At 43.8% G+C, this 19537-nt stretch overlaps 1 protein-coding gene across 2 annotated transcripts in view; it reads left to right on the forward strand.

The window, feature by feature from the left end:
• Positions 1-18650, forward strand: part of TTC1 (tetratricopeptide repeat domain 1) — a 56252-nt gene extending 37602 nt beyond the window's left edge. For both annotated transcript variants that reach the window (XM_047779926.1, XM_047779840.1), the window contains exons 6-8: positions 6045-6193; positions 8587-8641; positions 18021-18650. In XM_047779926.1, coding sequence (XP_047635882.1) covers positions 6045-6193; positions 8587-8641; positions 18021-18154 — 338 coding nt within the window. In that variant the 3' untranslated portion in view covers positions 18155-18650. The remainder of the gene's footprint in view (positions 1-6044; positions 6194-8586; positions 8642-18020) is intronic.
• The last annotated feature ends 887 nt before the right edge of the window (positions 18651-19537 follow it).

Genomic DNA, 19537 nt, shown 5'->3' on the forward strand with positions numbered 1-19537 from the left:
TGCAGAGTAGTCCTCTCCATGGAGGCATGCCTTTGAATGGTTCAGTCAGTTAATCCTGTGTTGGTAAATAATATGGAAGATAATTCAAAGCTACCTGAGCCACAGAAACTTGTGGAACAGAATTTAGTTTCTATATGTCCAAATTGCCCTACTTTGAGATTGAAAATGAAGATCTTAGCTGCTATTGGGGCATCCGGATCTGTGTGTTTGAGAGGGCAGCTGTGGAAGGAGGAGCTTCTGTTAGGGAGTTGGTGTTCTCTTCAGATGTATTTATTCCTCCAAACCGCCTTGCCATCATTTTAATTATTCTTTCAAGCTCCACACAATGAATCAAGCCGTTGCTGTACGCTGAGTTCCGTCATGATCTTTCAATTCCAGCTAGTAGAGACACCCCGAGACAGAGGATCGCTATTGTTTTTTTCAAAACTTTACTGATAGGCCAGTTGTCTTGCCTTTATCACCTGCTTGGGTGGAGAACACACATGACTTTTTCCTGCATCCTGCTACTCTCATGAGTTTTTCTAGCTAACCACTACTTTCATAATTGGTGTTTTTTTTTTTTTCTGTTTTCCTCCTTTGCATATTTTCTCTGAGAGAATTGCAAAGTTAAAAAGATCTTCATATATTATCTAATCCCACTCTCAGACTTGGCATGAATTCTCTCTTTTGTTTTTTGGGTTTTTTTTTTTTTTTTGTCTTTTGTTGTTGTTGTTATTGTTGTTGTTGTTGTTGCTATTTCTTGGGCCACTCCTGTGGCCTATGGAGGTTCCCAGGCTAGGGGTTGAATCGGAGCTGCAGCCACCGGCCTACGCCAGAGCCACAGCAACGCGGGATCCAAGCCGCATCTTCAGCCTACACCACAGCTCACGACAATGCAGGATCCTTAACCCACTGAGCAAGGGCAGGGACCGAACCCGCAACCTCATGGTTCCTAGTCGGATTCGTTAACCACTGCGCCACAACGGGAACTCCTTTTGGGGTTTTTTTTTACATTAATTAGTCACCCTCTCTACTGGATTTCTTTTCTTTATACTTGGTTATTTTTTTAGAGTATCTGAATGAAACTTAACTACATTAGAATCTAGCAGAATACTTCTGATCTATTATTACTATCTTAGGCTGAAACTGATTCTGAATGTACTGTTTCGTTTGGAAGATGTTTTAACCTTAATCTTTGTGAGATATGTGGCTTTGAAGAGTTTAAATTAGGAACAAGCTGCTGATTTTCAGAGTTCTTTTCTCTATAACCAAATGGTAAGAAAAACGCCTTATAAGCCTGATAAGCAAGGTTTACACAAAGAAACAGTTCGTTTCTAGCTGTAGCCCTCAGTGTAGGAGCCTTGCAGAGGAAAGTGAGGAAAGTGTTTCCAACCAAAGTGTTTTCCAAATTTGTTTCTGGATTTGGTTAAACCAGTATTGTGCTTATTCTTAGTTGTTATGGGTTCTGTGTAATGAACCCCTGGGCAGAATACCTTGACAGTAGTGTGGTTTATTTGTATTAAGGACTTTCTCCTCCTCCTCCCATCACCCCCAGACACACACCCATTCAGTGCAGAAACTTTAGCAAAGACTCAGCTTATTACTTTCCTTTTTTTTTTTTTTTTAATCTTTTAGGGCCACATTCTTGGCGTATAGAGGTTCCCAGCTAGGGGTTAAATCAGAGCTACAGCTGCTGCTGTACACCACAGCCACAGCAACACCAGATCCAAGCCAAGTCTGCGACCTGTACTGAAGCTCATGGCAATGCCGGATCCTTAACCCACTGAGTGAGGCCTGGGATTGAACCTGCATCCTCATAGATACTAGTCAGATTCATTTCCTCTGAGCCACGATGGGAACTCCAATTTAGCTTATTTCTGAGATCATATTTGGAGTTCATCACTGTCAGTCATATGGAACAGTATTTAATGCCAGTCACCTTAGGGTTTTTAACTTTGGCATAAATAAAGTTTAGGTTCATTCTTTTTATATGGGTTAAGAAAGAAAATAACAAGTGATAAGTTGATTTTAGAGGTTTGTACAAGGTAATCCTGGGGAAAGTTCCTTGTCTTCAATACACATTTGTATTGTTAGAAGCCATCCACTAGTTGAGAAGGGGACAGTATCTGAGTTAAAATGTAATTTTTGTCTTTTTTTTTTTTGCCTTTTCTAGGGCCGCTCCCGCGGCATATGGAGGTTCCCAGGCTAGGGGTTGAATCGGAGCTGCAGCCACCGGCCTATGCCAGAGCCACAGCAACTAGGGATCCAAGCCGCATCTGCGGCCTACACCACAGCTCACGGCAACGCTGGATCATTAACCCACTGAGCAAGGGCAGGGATCGAACCCGCAACCTCATGGTTCCTAGTCGGATTCATTAACCACTGCACCACGACAGGAACTCCTTAAAATGTAATTTTTAAAAGATGTAGTAGAGGTCATTGGAATATTTTGTCCTGTGGATGTTATGTAACTGGAAATATTTTAAGAGAATATGATGTGTTAGACTAAGGGGGAGTTGACACAATGTAAAGTCTAAATGTTGAGGTTTGGGTTCTTTCAGAAAATCTTCTCCTGGACAGTTCCTGTTATGGAGCAACTAGTATCCATGAGACTGCAGGTTCGATCCCTGGCCTCGATCAGTGTGTTGGGGATCCGGCATTGTCATGACCTGTGGTGTAGGTCACAGATGCGGCTCTGATCCCGTGTTGCTGTGGCTGTCGTGTAGGCTGGCAGCTGTAGCTCTGATTCGACCCTTAGCCTGCCACAAGTGCAGCCCTAAAAAGCCAAAAAAAAAAGAGCTTCTCCTGAACCAGTATCCCAGTCCAACCACTATACCATTTCTGTGAGCTACTTCCTTAAGAGATTGTCTGTGCTTGGTGGTGTGTCCCTTTTGTTTTCCCCTGTCCTCTCCTCACACATCCATGGAGCAGCTTCCTTTTCTTTTTAATTAAGCATAGTTGATTTACAACATTTCTTCAATTTCTGTTGTACAGCAGAGTGACCCAGTAGGGCGGCACCTTCAACTTATGGAAGTTCCCAGGTTAGGGGTCGAATCAGAGCTGTAGCTCCCAGTCTAGGCCATGGCAACTTGGCATCCAAATCATGTCTTCGACCTAACCACAGTTCACAGCAACACCAGATCCTTAACCCACTGAGCAAGGCAAGGGATCAACCCTGCATCCTCATGGATTCTAGTTGGGTTCGTAACCCACTGAGGCACAACAGGAACTTCCCCATCAGGTTTCTGTTTCATCCATGCCCCCAAAACCCATCTTATAAAGGTCACCACCAAGTTCTTGCTCTATAGTTGCTTCTCTGTCTTCATCTTACTTAATGTCACAAAAGCATTTAATGCAGTGTGTCATCATTCCTCTTTTTTTTCCTGCTTCATTAGCTGTTCTTTCTTACACTCTTTTGCTGGCTTCTCTGCCAACCTCTTCATTTTGGAAGTCCCTAGAATTTATTTATTTATTTACTTTTCTTGTTTTTTTAGGGCTGCACCCCTGGCATATGGAAGTTGTGCATATGGAAATTCCCAGCCAGGGGTCAAATTGGAGCTGTAGCTACAGGCCTACATCACAGCCACAGCAACGTGGGATCCAAGCCATGTCTGCCACCTACACCACAGCTCGTGGCAACACCGGATCCTTAACCTACTGAGCAGGGCCAGGGATCAAACCCACATCGTTGTGGATACTCTTGGGTTCATTACCATTGAGCCGCAAGAGGAACTCCCAAAGTCCCTATATCTTTATCTATAGGCCCCTCCTCTTTTTTTTCCCTCTATGTTTTCTCTCTGTATGAGCTCATCCACTTCTAAAATGTTAAATAACCATCTGTACACTATAGTTTATATCTTTGGCTCTGCCCTGTGGTCTGAAGCCCTGTATCCCATTGCAAACTTGACATCTCTTGTGGAATGTCTAGTAGGCATCACAGATTTAATGTGCCCAGAACAGACTCTAGTGCCTCCTTTGTCTCCATGGATGCATGTAAGAACATAACCTGCAGTTAAGTTTTTTTCATTCTAGTAAATGGCATTATTATTCTGAAACTAAAACCTTTGGAGTCATCTCTGATGATTCTTTCTTTCATTCCACATGGTTTAGTTAATTAGCAAGTCTTTTTTTTTTTTTGTCTTTTTTGCTATTTCTTGGGCCGCTCCCGCGGCATATGGAGGTTCCCAGGCTAGGGGTCGAATCAGAGCTGTAGCCACCGGCCTACGCCAGAGCCACAGCAACGCAGGATCCGAGCTGCGTCTGTAACCTATGCCACAGCTCACGGCAACGCCGGATCGTTAACCCACTGAGCAAGGGCAGGGACCGAACCCGCAACCTCATGGTTCCTAGTCGGATTCGTTCACCACTGCGCCACGACGGGAACTCCGTTAATTAGCAAGTCTTTTGGGCTCTGATTCAAAGACATTTTCATAATCTGTCCTCCTCTTTCCATCTCCATTGTTACCAGTTTAGCCAGCGTCATCTCAACCAGAGCACTGCAGTGACCTCCCATCTGTCACTGCTTTCTTTCACTCATCCTCACCACACCATAGCCAAAAGGATCCTTTAAACTGTAAATGCGATTATGTCTTAATCTGCTTGAAACCATTCCACTGTCTTCTTATCACACTGACGTAAAAGTCCAGGCCCCTTTCCCTGGCCGGTTCCCCTCCATGACCTAGGCAGTGTAGACATCATTAACCTCATCCCTTCAGCAGCCCCTAACCAACATGGCAAAGTTTTTTTTTTTTTTAACCCAAGTCACAGCAGTGATAAGGCTGGATCCTTAACCTGCTCCACCACAAGGGCACTCTGTGCCAAAGTTATTCTTGCTTTAGCACCTTTACTCTTGTTAGTCCCTCTTCCTATACACTCTTCCTAAGCTTCTCAAATGGCTGGCATCTCTCAGATACTCACTTTTCATATTCCTTGAGCACTCTCTAAAGTTAGCTTATTCCCCTTTTCTCTTGAATTTACATTACCTTGTTTTATTTTTCTCTTTAACACCGTAACTATCTGAAATTACTTCTAATTTCTGTGCTGTGTACTCTTGCCTCCTAGCATAGCTTAAAGCTTCATGAGAATATGGACTCTGTTCTGTTTGCCACTATACTCCAAAGGTACACTGCATTAGATACATGTATTAGGTTACTAAATAAGTAGTTACTGAAATCATGAATGAATTTAAAAATGTGTATATCATCTGAAAAGAATGAAGATTCTAAAGCCATGATATTGCTTTCTAACAGAAAAAAAAAAAAAACAAGAATAGAAGAATTCAGTATACTTGAACCAAAACATAGACACAGGATTATTAGGACCGTTGTTGTTGGATAAAGGAAAGGATCTTAGGCACCAGTGACCTGAGGGTATTTAGAGTAGGAGTTGGAAGAAACGAGGGTTTAGTGAAAAGTATAACTTCACTAGTCATGGGGTGACTTTAGTAGTTGAGGCCTGGAAAAAAAGACAGTGATAATAAAGTCTGTCACCAAACTGTTATCCCTCAACTTTTAGATTATACCATCAAATTCCCTCTCACTCTTTCACTGTGCACCCCAGCACTCTGTTCTGGCTGCTCTGAAGTGGGGGAAGGACTAGTAGGTGGAAACCAGGACATGAAGTATAGACCAGGATTTGGTAAATTATAGCGACTAGCCAAAATCAGACTGCATGCCACCTGCTTTTGTACAGCCCGCGAGCTGAGAATAGTTTCTACATTTTTAATTGATTAAAATTAAAAGAGAAATAGTATTTCAGGATACATGAAAATAATGTGAAATTTAAATTTCAGTATCCATAAAGGTTTGTCATGATACAGTCGCTCTTATTTATGCATCGTCTGTGCTTGCCTTCGTGCTGAAGTAGCAGCATTTTTCAGTGGTTGTAGCAGAAATAGTCTGTCCCACAGAAGCTCACATCTTCACTATCTGCCTTTTACAGAAAGTTTGCCTACCCCAGGTATAACTTTTGACAAATGGAGAGTGGTTAATAAAGAAACCTGATGTAGCTAGGAATGCATAGGCTCTTTGTCCACATGGTAACAATTATTTCTTCTCTTTTTACAGCAATTCAGTTAAATCCCAACTATATCAGGGCAATATTGAGGAGAGCAGAGTTGTATGAGAAAACTGAGAAGCTAGATGAAGCCCTGGAAGACTATAAATCCATTTTAGAAAAAGACCCATCAGTACATCAAGCAAGAGAAGCTTGTATGGTAAGCCTAATTATTTTGTATGTGTGTCTTTTTTTTTTTTTTTTTTTAGGGTCACACCTGCAGCACCTAGAGATTCTCAGTCTGGGGGTTCAATTGGAACTGCAAACTGCTGGCCTACGCCACAGCCACAGCAACGCAGGGTCCAGCAGCATCTGCAACATATATTACAGCTCAGTGCTGGATCCTTAACCCACTGAGCAAGGCCAGGTATGGAACCCACATCCTCACGGACACTATCAGATTCGTTACTGTTGAGCCACAACAGGAACTCCAAAGTAACCTACTTATCTCTCTTAAAATGACTGTAGTTCTTGTCCTTAGCACCAAAAATCCTTTTGCTTCTAAACATCATAATATTATGTCAGTTTAAATCAACTACAAGTTGCTGGTTTTCCTTCCTTTAAAAACAATGACAGCTTTGTGCTTTTACCTTTAACACCACTCTGATTGTCTCTAATGCCCAGAGCAACTTCGAAAGGATATACCGCAGAATTGGATGTGTATGTTATTGCACCCAAATAGCAGATGTTCAAATAAGTTTAAACACTGGTTCTGGGAGTTCCCGTTGTGGCTCAGGAGGTTGAGAACCCAACTTGTATCCATGAGGATGAGGGTTTGATCCCTGGCCTTGCCCAGTGGGTTAAAGACCCGGTTTTGCCATGAGCTGTGGTGTGGGTCACAGATGTGCCTCGAATCCTGCATTGCTGTGGCTGTGGCGTAGGCCAGCTACAGCTCTGATTCAACCCCTAGCCCAGGCATTTACCTGTGCCGCAGGTATGACCCTTAAAAAAAAAAAAAAAAAAGTACCGGCTTTAACTAAACAAGTTTCTTTGATGCCAGACTTGCAGAGGGCCATTAAGATAGAGAGGTCTTTCCTGAACCCCGTATGGAGCAGAGATGCAGGCCAGCGGGCAGGAGTGGGGAAACTACAGACATGTTTTATTTAAACCAAGCTTTTTTTTTTTTTTTTTTTTAATTGAGGCCACTTTCCAACATTTAAAAATGGAAAGATTTTACTAGATAAAAATCTAAGTTAGACTCCTCTTAAAAACTGGATGATGTGGACATGCCGACTCCTTCTGGAATTCCTGCATGCTGGCCTTCGGCTGAAGCTCTCCAGTTCCATTGCTGAGCACATTGCAGGCTAATGCCTAACACCCATTCCATTACTTAATTTCCATTTCTCGTCTGGGCCCTGGCGGCATCTGAGCCCCTGCTACACAGGATTTCCCATTTAGTTCTGGGGACTATTACTCCACCGCAGACCTGAGAAATGTTGGCTCATCTCCCTGCACTGATAGGCTTTGGTTTGGGTTTTGTTTTGCTTTGTTTTGACACACACTTGAAGTGAATCCCTTCAGTAGTAACAGATCTTTTATTTACATAGAAATGTAATTATAGGAGAAAGACTCATTGGGGTAATTAAAATACAAAAGTTATTTGAAAGCAGTTTTAATCCTTTATCTGACTTTTAATTTATCTCTGGTGTTAGGATTTACTTAAATATAACACAAGGAAAGGGAATAGAGTTCTTATCATCTTGACTAAATTCTTGGTAACCTTTATCCTTGTCAAATTACTTTTAAGACTTCTGTGAAAGGGAGCCTTTTATTAAAGCTAGTTGTCACATGCATAACATTTTATTTTGAATTTATATTATTTTGAATTATTATGTCTGAGTTAATACTGGAATCCCAGAGTGCTTGGGGGCAATTACAGAGCTAAAAGTGGCCAGAGAAGATTGTCGTCTGGATCAGTGGTTCTCAGCTGGAGGAGATTTGGTTTCCAGGGATGTTTGGCAGTGTGTGACACTTTGTCATGACTGGGAGGGTACTATTGACATCTAACGGGTAGAGGCCAGGGGTACTGTAAACATTCTACAATGCATAGGACAGCCCCCACAATGAAGAATTGCCCAGTCTAAAATAACATCAGTGCCAAGGTTGAAAAACTTTGAATCTAAGTGATCATTTAAAAACTTCCAATATTGATCTGATGCTGTCTCAGCAGATTAGATTGTATAAAGAAAAAACTTCAGAAACACAAAGGAGCAAGAAAATTAAGTATCGCACATAATCCCACCACCTAAATATACCAATGTACACATTTCTTCTCAGCATTCTGTATGTGTATTTTCACCACATTTTTACTGAGGTCCTCCTCGCCCACTGTGCCAAGAACTTGGAATATAGAATTGAACCAAATAAAACCCTTGTCTCTGTTGCTCACCCACAGACAGATACTTGATGTTTTTCTGTATTTAATAGGATTATATATATATATAATGTACTTAATCTGATCTCTTTTTCACATTAGGTTTTTAATGTTTTTCAAATTCAATTTAATAAAGCCAAAGGATTTTCACAACCCATATTTCTGTGCTTTTCTCTCAGAGACTACCTAAGCAAATTGAAGACCGTAATGAAAGACTAAAGGAAGAGATGTTAGGTGAGTCTGCTTCCCTTACTTTCTCTTGACTGTAAATAGCTAGGAAGCCAGAGATGGGGGACTTCAGTACTTTTATTCATTAGAGGAGAACACAGCTGTTAGAAATAGCTTTGAGGCCCTTCCTTTGTTGTGGGCACCAGTATCATGGGGCTAGTGAGTTTTGGGTGATTTTTGACTCTAGAAAGAGCAGTATGGTTTAAAGTGGGTATCAGCTTTTCAAAAACTAAACTTCCGTTTTGGTTTTTTGGAAAATTTTCCTGCCTTGAAGAATGCAAACATAGTTCAACTCCCAACCTGGTGCACACCAACCTCTCCTTCAGATCGTGAAATTCATAAAAGCAGTTGTGTTTCTTCAGTGAGTAAACAACTTAAGGTTTTAAGTTCAAAGCCAGTACCATGTCAGAACCAAGGGAATTTTGTTTTGAAAATGGAGTCAAGAGTCTCTTTGGTATCTGAGAAGATATGAGAAGGCAGGAAGTAGTAATTAGTAAGAGGAAAAGACTGGGTAGAGGGTTAGGAAAATGGATTTATTTGACCCATGTTTTACTTCTCGCATTTGCCAAAGTATTTTTATGGTTGGGATTAGAGAGCTTCTCTCATGAACAGTCTGCTTGACTAAGAGGAGTAAAGATTCTTAGACAGAGACCTGCCTAGTGTATTTTGCATATAACCTGTTGATAATTCTCTGTTTAGTATCTCCTATATGTCCTTCTACATGAATATTTTCAAAATCTATCTTGTGAGTTATAATCACATGGGCCTAAAAGAGAGTCATTTAAAATAAATTGTGTCTGGTCATTTATTGGCTTTTAGGCATCATTATGCAGAGAATGATACAAATTTCTCAAAAGATCACTTTGATAGCAGAGCTGATGGAGAAGAAGCCATTAAGGAGTTCCCTGGTGGCTCATCAGGTTAAGGATCTGGCATTGCCACTGCTGTGACTAGGTCACTTCTGTGGTACAGGTTTGATTCCTGGCCTGGGAACCTCCACATGCCACGGGTATGGAAAAAATATGTATAGAAGCCATTAACCTAATTGATCCTAAGCACTTTGGCCCCTGCTGGGTAGATTTTTCCAAAAGGAGCTGCTTCAGGCTTGGGAAATTTCTAGAATCTTGCCCAGTTTTTCTGAAAATGGATCTTTCCCTAATATATGTATTTAATTAAATTTGAAACTGTGTTTGAGCAGAAAAATTATTTTGGAAGTACTTTTCCTTCAAAGAAGAGGGAAAAGTGTTTTCTCACCTATTCACAATGATGCTTATTTTAGAAAAAAAATTGCATTTAGCCGAGCTGGTTTTCATGCTGAAAGAAATGACTTTGTGAGTGACCATAGTGAATTTGGAAAAGACAATTAGATACTAGTCTCTGGGTCTATTTTTTTGAACCAGTATGAAACAACAGAATAGGTATAAACTGAGTCTTACTGGCATTGTCAGTTCCAAATGGAATCCAGACTTCCGACTTTCCTTGTCACCCTAAATTCTAATGAGCTGATATTTCCTGGTCTCCATAGCATTGCCTTTTACTTATATCATTCCCTTCATTTGAAATATTCAAGTAGAATTCATCCTTCGGTTGCTTCTGTAATGAATTCTTCCATCATACTTAAACAACTTAAGTTGCCTGGTAAATAATATGTCAGTTTGTTGTCACACATCAATAATTTGAACGGCTGGACTCCTTCATTTTCTTAATGAATATGAGTCATGAATGAAATATTTCGTCTAGGCGTTGCCCACCTTAGGAGAGCCTTAAAGGGAGACACACCTCTCTGCATGGCCTCTCAGCCCTACAAGAGCGTTCCGGTGGTCTTCCCTCCTGTTACACATCACCTAGCTTTGTTTCATGTATGTTGAGCCCCTTGGAGGCTGGTTCCTCTAGGTGCAAAGTCATGTCACTTCTTAGAAGATCTGAGCACGGTGTTTGCAGTGGACTGCATGGTGTTTAGTCCTTCTTTGGGAATGATGGCTCCTGCTGGAAGACTGGCAGTTAACAATTTTTAAAAGTGCTTAACACCATTTGTCCTTGGCATTTTCAAAGTTATGTAACTATTTAACCAAATGAGGTTGCAGGTTTGATCCCTGGCCTCACTCAGTGGGTTAAGGATCTGGCATTGCCCTGAGCTGTGGTGTAGGTTGCAGACTCGGCTTGGATCTGACATGGCTGTGGCTGTGGTGTAGGCTGGCAACTGTAGCTCCGATTGCACCCCTAGCCTGGGAACCTCCATGTCCTGAGGGTGCGGCCCTAAAATGACAGAAAACAAAAAAAAAGAATAATCAGGCAACTTTGAGAAACAAACGTTTGAAATCGTAGGGGTTTGGATGGCAGGCACAGCCTTTTGGGTATAAATAATTTATTTCTTCGTTTTGATTTCATGGTATTGAATTTTTTGCTTACATAGATGGGTTTTTTTAAAAAAAAGATTCAAAGTAAAATATAAGAGCTCTTTTCAGATCCTTGGAGCTCCTCTGCTGAACTGTGGGTACAGAAGACAGACCCATAGTGTGCTGCTCTGCATTCAGGAGTGTCTTCGAAAAGCCTGTCTGTTTAACCTTGTAGGGGAGAGGAACCTTCCTGGAGTTAGGGTCTGTCCATAGAAGGTGGCAAGGTGAGCTGTTGTTCATGCTGGACAGGCGAGAGCTGGGTGCTTGGAGGCCAGATGATGATGCTAACGTAGGTCTCTGAACAAGCTTTGGTTACAAATAGGAAAGAATGTAAGGTTAGACTTCTGTCCTCACCATTTGCAGATTGTTTTATCCTGTATCGTGATACAGCCATCAAACGACAAATATGTGGAACTGCTAAGAATCTTTCTGTGTACGTTTGTGATTTCTTCCCTGACCTCCTGTCATCTCAGTGTGTCAAACTGTGAGGCAGAAGAAAAAGTTGTCTGCTTTCTCCAAAAAGTAACATGGACTACTTTTCACATCATCTAAGAGGGATGTCCTACCCAGGCAGTGTCACCCCTCTAATCACTGGAAATAAGTGTTGTTGGGTTTTTTTAGTTTAATTTTTAATTTTAATTTATTTTGGCTGCACCCATAGCATATAGAAGTTCCTGGGCCAGGGATCGAATCCGAGCCATAGCTGTGGCAACACTGGATTCTTAATCCCCTGTGTCCCAGCAGGAACTCCCAGTTGGTTTTTAATATCGGGCATCTGATCGAGATTTCACTCGACAGCTGCAAAAAGTAGGTAATCTTTTGGGGCTGGTTCTCAAAATATTATGCCCAAACCAGCACATTACATGAGGACTCATCCAAAATGCATATTTTCCAGCCCACCCTAGGCCTACTTGAATCAAAAGTTGGAGATGAAGCCCAGCACTCTGAGTTTTAACAACCCCTCTAGGTGTTTCTGATGCATGCACACTTGAACTTATCCACCACCATTTGGGGATATGATTGGTGAGGGACAGGACAGTATAGTGGCAGCTGGGGGTGGGGGACAGGGGTGGTGGTGAGCAGCTCTGCTTGGAGAGAGGCCTGCTGAGCAGAAGCAGGCAAGTCACTGGGTTTACCTTTCCCTCCTTGTGCTGTAGCTGCAGCAGAGGGAGAGTAGAAAGTAGACATTTCAGAACATGTGCTGTTCTGATTCACTCAACTTGAAATATCACATGGCTCTCTGTAACAAGCCATTCCTTGCCAGGTTTCATTTCTGGTGTTTATTTGGACAAACTGTCACTGGAGAAGTTGAGTCGGCTCACTGTAGGTCATCACCATTTACCAAGTATAGGTAGGGAAACCACCCAGGTCCTGGGTTGGGTATTTCCAGATAGCATGTCTAGCTTATCTTCCAGCCATTCCATGAGATCTGCTCTTCCTACCTCAACCAAGAGCTGCCAGGTGGCTGCCAGGTCCTAGAAAACCTAGGGTTGTGGCATGAAACTCAGTGATTCCCCTGCAGGATCCAGAGACGTGGGCAGGGCATTGCCCCAGGAGCCCTGCCTTCCTTTCACTGGCACCTGCAGAGGCCTCCGTCGTCACCAGCCCAGGTTTCCCTGTCGTACTCTCCCCTCCCTCCACTTTCTTGGGACGTGTTCCTGGTCTCCTGATTCCTGAAGTTACTCAGATGTTCACTCCTGGCCACTAGCATCCCAGTGGGCGCACATTTGTGAACTGAATGCCACCTTGGATGATCCACGTTCAAGAGCTCTGTTTGGAGCTGAAAGTAACGTCATTGTCATTGTGAAGATGCAGCCCATTCTTTTTTGGCTGATCCTGTGCGTTCATTACATGGTTCAATTCTCTGCAAGTCGTAGAAGGTCCTAGAATCACTGAAAATCACAAGCTTCGAAATTGTCCCTTAAAATTGCTGGAGCCCAAGTTCCTGTTGTGGCTCAGTGGTTAATGAACCCAACTAGTATCTATTGAGGACGCAGGTTCGATCCCTGCCCTTGATCAGTGAGTTAAGGATCCAGCGTGGCCATGAGCCGTGGTATAGGTCAAAGATGGAGCTTGGATTCCACGTTGCTGTGGCTGTGGCGCAGGCCGGCAGCTGCAGCTCCCATTCAACCCCTAGCCTGGGAACCTCCATGTGCCAAGAGTATGGCCCTAAAAAGACAAAAAAAAAACAAAACACTACTGGAGCCATCCTGTGGGTATGGAAATCCAAGCTTTTTTTCCTCTCGTTTCTCTTCCTACTGCCCTAATACTCATTACAGACTGCACACACGTGCTCTGTGCTCTGACCACAAGAGAATCTCAGCTGGTTCTGTTTCTCTGTGGCCCACGCAGTAGGGAATGTCAGTTTGGGGTGTTTGGTGTCCTGCTTTTTGTTTCATTTCTTAGTTGCTGCTCTGTTAGCGTCTCCTCTCAGGAAAACCACTCCTGCTGCTTTGACATTTCGTGGTAAGGCTTCCTTCATCCTCCACTTTCACCTAAGAGATAATATAAGCATTTTGAATTGGGTGTGAATTTTATCTTCTCTATTCTGTGCTATCTCTTAAATTGCTTTTTGCTCAGAGGGAAGCCAGAATCAGCTGCATGGGTTAGTTTCCTGCCTCTGGATTCAATTGTATGCATTTCGATTCCCTAAGAAGAGAAAGTCCCAAAGGACCTAGTCTGTTAGACCCAAACCCCAGTGATCTTAAGGAGGTGAAAATAAATGGCCTTCCCAGCTCTCGTGACAGTGAACTGACTACTGCATAGTCAGTATCTCCAGTGAGAAATTATGCATAATGAGTCAGGTTATTATGATACAGTGTTGCTTAGAGACACAGAAATTAACATTTATCAGAACTAGATCCATTGCTAAGTATTGATCTGTAGTCATGAACACTCTTGTCTGGGTATAAGCAGTGTTGAAAACTCTTCTCTTTGACATGGTAATCTGATAGATGAGGTCCTAACAGGGACATGTGGGCACTTTCAGGCTGAGTGATGGTGCCAGATTTGCTACAAGTGGGGAATAAGGGAACCTGATTGATTACTGCCCAGGTAAGGGGCGGTGTGGTGTTTAGTGGCCAGTAGAAAGTATGGCAGATAGGCAAGGTTGGCCAGCAGTCCTGTCTTGGGTACACAGAGGCTGCTGTGGGCAGCCAGCCTAACTCCCAACCTAACTCCAAACAGCAGTAGAGAATTTGTGAGTGTGTGAGTGTCCACACCCCAAGCCTGACCTCTACTGAAGATTCTTCTCTGCTACCATCATAAACAGTAAAAGGTGAATTTTTCAGACACCAAAAACTTACTGGTTCTACCTTAATGTTATGCTCTTGCCTGTGTTACTGCTGACCCCATGCTGATTTTAGAGCTTTTTTTTTTTTTCTTCTTCAAATTCAAGTATAGTTGATTTATAATGTATTGCTTCAGGTGTACAGCGTAGGTTCCAGGTTCTTTGCAGATTATGCACCACTTGGGGTTATTACAAGATAATGAGTATAATTCCCAGTATATCCTTGTTGTTTATTTTATATATATTTTAGCTTTTAATCCCATACCCTTAATTTCACAGCTGCTTTCCCTAACACCGTAGACATCATACATTTGTTCTGTGTCTAAATGGCCTCTTTCCCATTATGTTACCCTGAATTTCTGTCAGAACCACATCAAGGCTCTCCTCTTCTGGTTCATTTTTCACTTTGCCCCACAGAATTATCAACCCTGAAAGCTGTTCTCAAACCATCAGTTGGCCTTCACTGTGGCACACTATCCAAAGACCACTGGGCCTGGCTCACTGGAACTTGATGGCTGCACCTTCCCGCTTTCCTTTCAGCTGTTGCCCATGGCTGCTGCCTATCTCCAGACATTTGCTCCATCCATTTTTGCCTGCACTCCCCACTTCTGCTTTCTCAAGTGGTTGCACACCTGCCTGTCCTTTGGTGGCAGTTGAAATGCAGACTCTCACACACAAACCTCTGGAGAGCTCCCTCCTCCCTGCACGTGCTGGGAGGGATCTTCTTACTGACTCTCATAGCATTTTTTTTTCTTTTTAGAGATGCATCTGTGGCATATGGAAGTTCTCAGGCTAGGGGTCAAATAGGAGCTGTAGCTACCGGCCTGCACCGCAGCCGTGGTAACTCGGGATCCAGGCTGCATCTGTAACCTACACCACAGCTCACGGCAACACTGGATACTTTAACCCACTGAGTAAGGCCAGGGATTGAACCCATGTCCTCATGGATACTATTGGGGTTCATTACCACTGAGCCACGACGGGAACTCCTCGTAGCATTTTATAACTCAGCTACATATGAACTGGCTTCTGTATGTGTCTGGTTTTCCATCATATCTGAGCTTATTCTGGTGTAAAGACTGTGTTGTGTATCTTTGCATCCCTGCCAGGTATATGTACTTAGTACACGTTGGTTGAATTAATTCAAGCCAGGTAACCTCAGGTCTTCTCTAATGTGGAGACTGTTTAATTACATGTCCTTATTAGGTGTCTGCTACCTGCCAGGGACTTTATGTATGTAGTCTGTTTAGCAAGCAGAACTCTCCATCATCTACCCTGCTGGTCTGGAGATAATAGACTGTTATGGAGTGTTATAAATAGGCAGAGATTTGAAAATAAAAGGAAAAAGAATGATGCCGTATGTGTTAGGCTGGGTCCTTAGAGAAACAGAAGCCAAGATTGGATTGGAAATACAAGACATTCATTGAGGGAAACACCTGCAAGGGAAAATGAGGCAGAGGGGAGGGGGCAGGAGCTGGAGATGAGTGAGAGCCCCGTCTGCTGCCAGTGGAGGAGGCAGGAGCTTGAGTTGGCAAAGTCCCGCACCACAGTGTAGTCCTGAGGATGTTTCTGCAAAGCCACTGGGGAGTAAAAGTTACCTGTTGGGGCGGCGGGGGGTGGTCCTCTGCTCTGTCCCTGCCGTGCTTGGTCACTGACTCTGAGCAGCTGTGGGACCCACGGCCTCCACATGGAGGGCCATGGCTATGCTGCTTGCGTCTGGAGAAGTGCTTGTTCATGGCCACTCTGTGGAATCAGCCAGCCAAGGTTCAAGGCTCCTTGTGGTGGGCGGGTCCCTCAGCCAGTTAGGCAGAGTGAAGGCCCGCAGAAGGCCGCCTGCTCCTCTTCGTCTCCAGTTTGAATCCTTGTGCTCTTGCTTTGCCACCAAGGAAGGCACAGTGGCCTGCTCATCACCTTCAGTAACTACCCCCCATCCTTCAGAACACTGCAGAGCCTCAACTCTCCTAAAACATCTTCCTCACACCCCTGCATGGGCCTGAGAGCCCCTCTCGGCTCACCTCAGTCTCATGTCAATCTGCCCACTAGCCTGGGAGCCGCTCAGAAGCCAAGAATCACTTGTGTTCTTTAGATCCTAGTACCACATATATAATAGATACTAAATAAATGGTGCATTTTCACTTTCAGTTGTTCTGGAAGTAGAGGTGGACTTTCAGTCATTCCTCCACGCAGGAGGTGGCCCGTGGCTTGGTCAGTAGTCCAGAGTGGCCCTGGGAAGGGCTCCTCCTGAGACATGTGGCATGAGATGCCTCACTTCACTCATTCCATGTCAGAAGAGCCAAGAATTGTGGCAGCAGTGACATTTTATTGGGCTTCTTTAAATGTTTGTTGCCTCCCTGTTCTCTCTCCCCAACCCCAGCACAGACAGACTGCCAGAGTTCTGGCTAACTCATGTTATCCTGGGGAGGCCCTGTCTTTTATTGGCTTATTGTGATCCCCTATTCATGCATCCATCTGCCCACAGCTGGGCTCTCGGCCTCTCTGTGCTACCACCTGTGTGCAAGGACGAGGCCTGTGCCAGTGATTCTCCTTAATCAGCAGCACTAATCATGTGTGTTACACGTTTAAGTTTGGGAAGCCTGCCTGGAGAGTGGTCAGTCTGGGTTTTAGGAGCCTTCTCAGAATATGATGAGCTTCTGGGGGCAAAATTTTCCATATGCTGCAGGGGCAGCCCTAAAAAGACAAAAAAAAAAAAATTTCAAAATACTCCTAGTTTCAAATATTCCATCCTATTGCCCCACAAATCTCTATAAATCTCTCAGATATCCTGGGAACTTTGTTTTGCTCTTTAGGGCTGCCCGCACAGCATATGGAGTTCCCATGCTAGGGGTCAAATCAGAGGTACAGCTGCTGGCCTACACCACAGCCACAGCAATGCTAGATCGGAACCACATCTATGACCTACACCACAGCTCACAGCAATGTTGGATCCTTAACTCATTGAGTAAGGCCAGGGATCGAACCTGCGTCCTAATGGATGCTAGTCAGATTTGTTTCCGCTGAGTCACAATGGGAACTCCTCCATGGCCCTCTTGTATGTAGAATCAGCATAAAAATACATGATTACATGTCTTAAATTTGGCATTATGACATGAACTCTCCTGGTGATGAGTAAGTAAAGCTTGAAACTCCAGGACAGGAGAACTGGACTGTTGAGGTTGATGATGCTGTGCAAGTGAACAAGATCTCCCGTTTCCCCACAAATGTTTTGTGTGGAAGCTAAGGCTTTACTTAGAGCTAGCAGCTCTTGAGTTTGAACCCAGGTTTAGTAGCAACCTGGAGAGAAGAATTAGATTCAGCAAGCTGCTCTGCTGTTTCATAGAGCCTTGGGGGGACCCCTGCCCTCCCCGCCAAGCAGCCATGGGAGCAGGCCACCGCTCACCCCAGAGCCTGTGTCCTTCAAGTGGCTCTGGTCAGTCTGAATGGGAAGCTTCGCTCTCCAGCCAGGCTCCCTCACATTCATCTGCATAGGCAAGCAGTGGCTCAGGGCTGGATGGCCCTGAAGTGACTGTACTGCTCAGGCACCCTGGGAGCTGCAGCTTTCGTAATTTTAAAAGAGGGATTTCTCTAACTGCGGAGAGATACTCTTTCTGCTTTCTAATCAGATAAGTGAGGCAAGATCAGTTGGTGTCGTCCTGCTTCTGCTGATTCCCTGTATTTATTGGACTTTGCTTTTACATTGCAGGTAAACTAAAAGATCTTGGGAACTTGGTTCTCCGGCCTTTTGGACTCTCCACAGAAAATTTCCAGATCAAACAGGATTCCTCTACTGGCTCCTACTCCATCAATTTTGTTCAAAATCCAAATAATAACAGATAACAAAGATAACAATAGCTTTTAAAACTGGCTTGGAAATTGCGTGCTGCTTGCTATTAGCAAGGGGAAAGGCCTTGCCCATGTTTAACTTTCAAAAAAGCATCTTATCTCAAAGACAGGCTATCTACTAGAGCCCAGTGCGCCCTCTCCCCCTTGTTTTATGATCAGGATGAAATGCACTTCCTGATGCAATGAGCCTAATTTGATTTCCGTTTTAAGGTAGTGTCTGCAGCTCTTTCCCTGGTTCTGGCTGTCCCTCATTGTGTCCAGGAGAAAGCCTGCTTGTCAAGGCTTACCTCCCCAAGCGCCACAGAGATAAGCCTAGCCAGTCATTTGGGCTGAGCAAACCTGCCGGTTGGAGACTAACCCAGCCAGGATTGATGGCATTCCCACCTGCTATCCCCAATCCCCCATCACACATGCCACCCAGGCTGCTGTGTGTGGGCTCAAGCGTCCCCTGAGTTCCTCTGTGGTAATAAATGCTTCTGTGATGGTCTGAGCCGGGTTGTGAATTTTGTCCTTGTGATGACAGCTAAAGCAGGTTTTCCGGCTTTAGGAGCAGCATTGGTTTTGAGCACTTACTGTTACTGGATTGCACGAATCTGCCCAGAGCCTTAGTTCCCACCTTGAAGATGATCTTGAAGAGTTAACCATTCTACCAAATGCCAGAATTCAGAAACTCCCACCTTATAAGCTGCCTGTCTCTAGGTTTGTGCAGATTATTATGAAATCATTGCTTTCAACCAAGCATCAATCTTAGTAATTTCAGCTTAAAATAGCTTCATTCGGGAATGGTAGTATGTGAAGCCCAGAACAAAACCGTATTCTTCTAGACTCCACGAACCCAGAAGTGTCAAAGATAGCTTTTTTTACCCGTAGTTGTTGATGCTGATAATAAGCTTTCGATTGTTACAGTTTTTCTTTTTTTTCTGAAATTTTTTTGTCTTTTTAGGGCCACACCCAGGCCATATGGAGTTTCACAGGCTAGCGGTCAAATTGGAGCTATAGCTGTGGGCCTATGCCACAGCCACAGTAATGCTGGATCCGAGCCACGTCTACGACCACAGTGCATGGCAACTCCAGATCCTTTAACCCACTGAGCAAGGCCAGGGATTGAACCTGTATCCTCATGGATGCTAGTCAGATTTGTTTCTGCTGAGCCACAACAAGAACTCCCGATTGGTATGGTTTGAATGTCAGAGGCAGTAACATACGTGTTTCATCTTAGAAATGAAGTATGCATGGGAGTTCCTGTCATGGCACAGTGGTTAATGAGTCCAACTAGGAACCATGAGGTCGCAGGTTTGATCCCTGGCCTTGCTCAGCAGGTTAAGGATCTGGCGTTGCTGTGAGCAGTGGTGTAGGTTGCAGACGTAGCTTGGATCC

This window comes from Phacochoerus africanus, chromosome 1 (assembly GCF_016906955.1).
Source record: "Phacochoerus africanus isolate WHEZ1 chromosome 1, ROS_Pafr_v1, whole genome shotgun sequence".
Classification (NCBI taxonomy): Eukaryota; Metazoa; Chordata; class Mammalia; order Artiodactyla; family Suidae; genus Phacochoerus; species Phacochoerus africanus.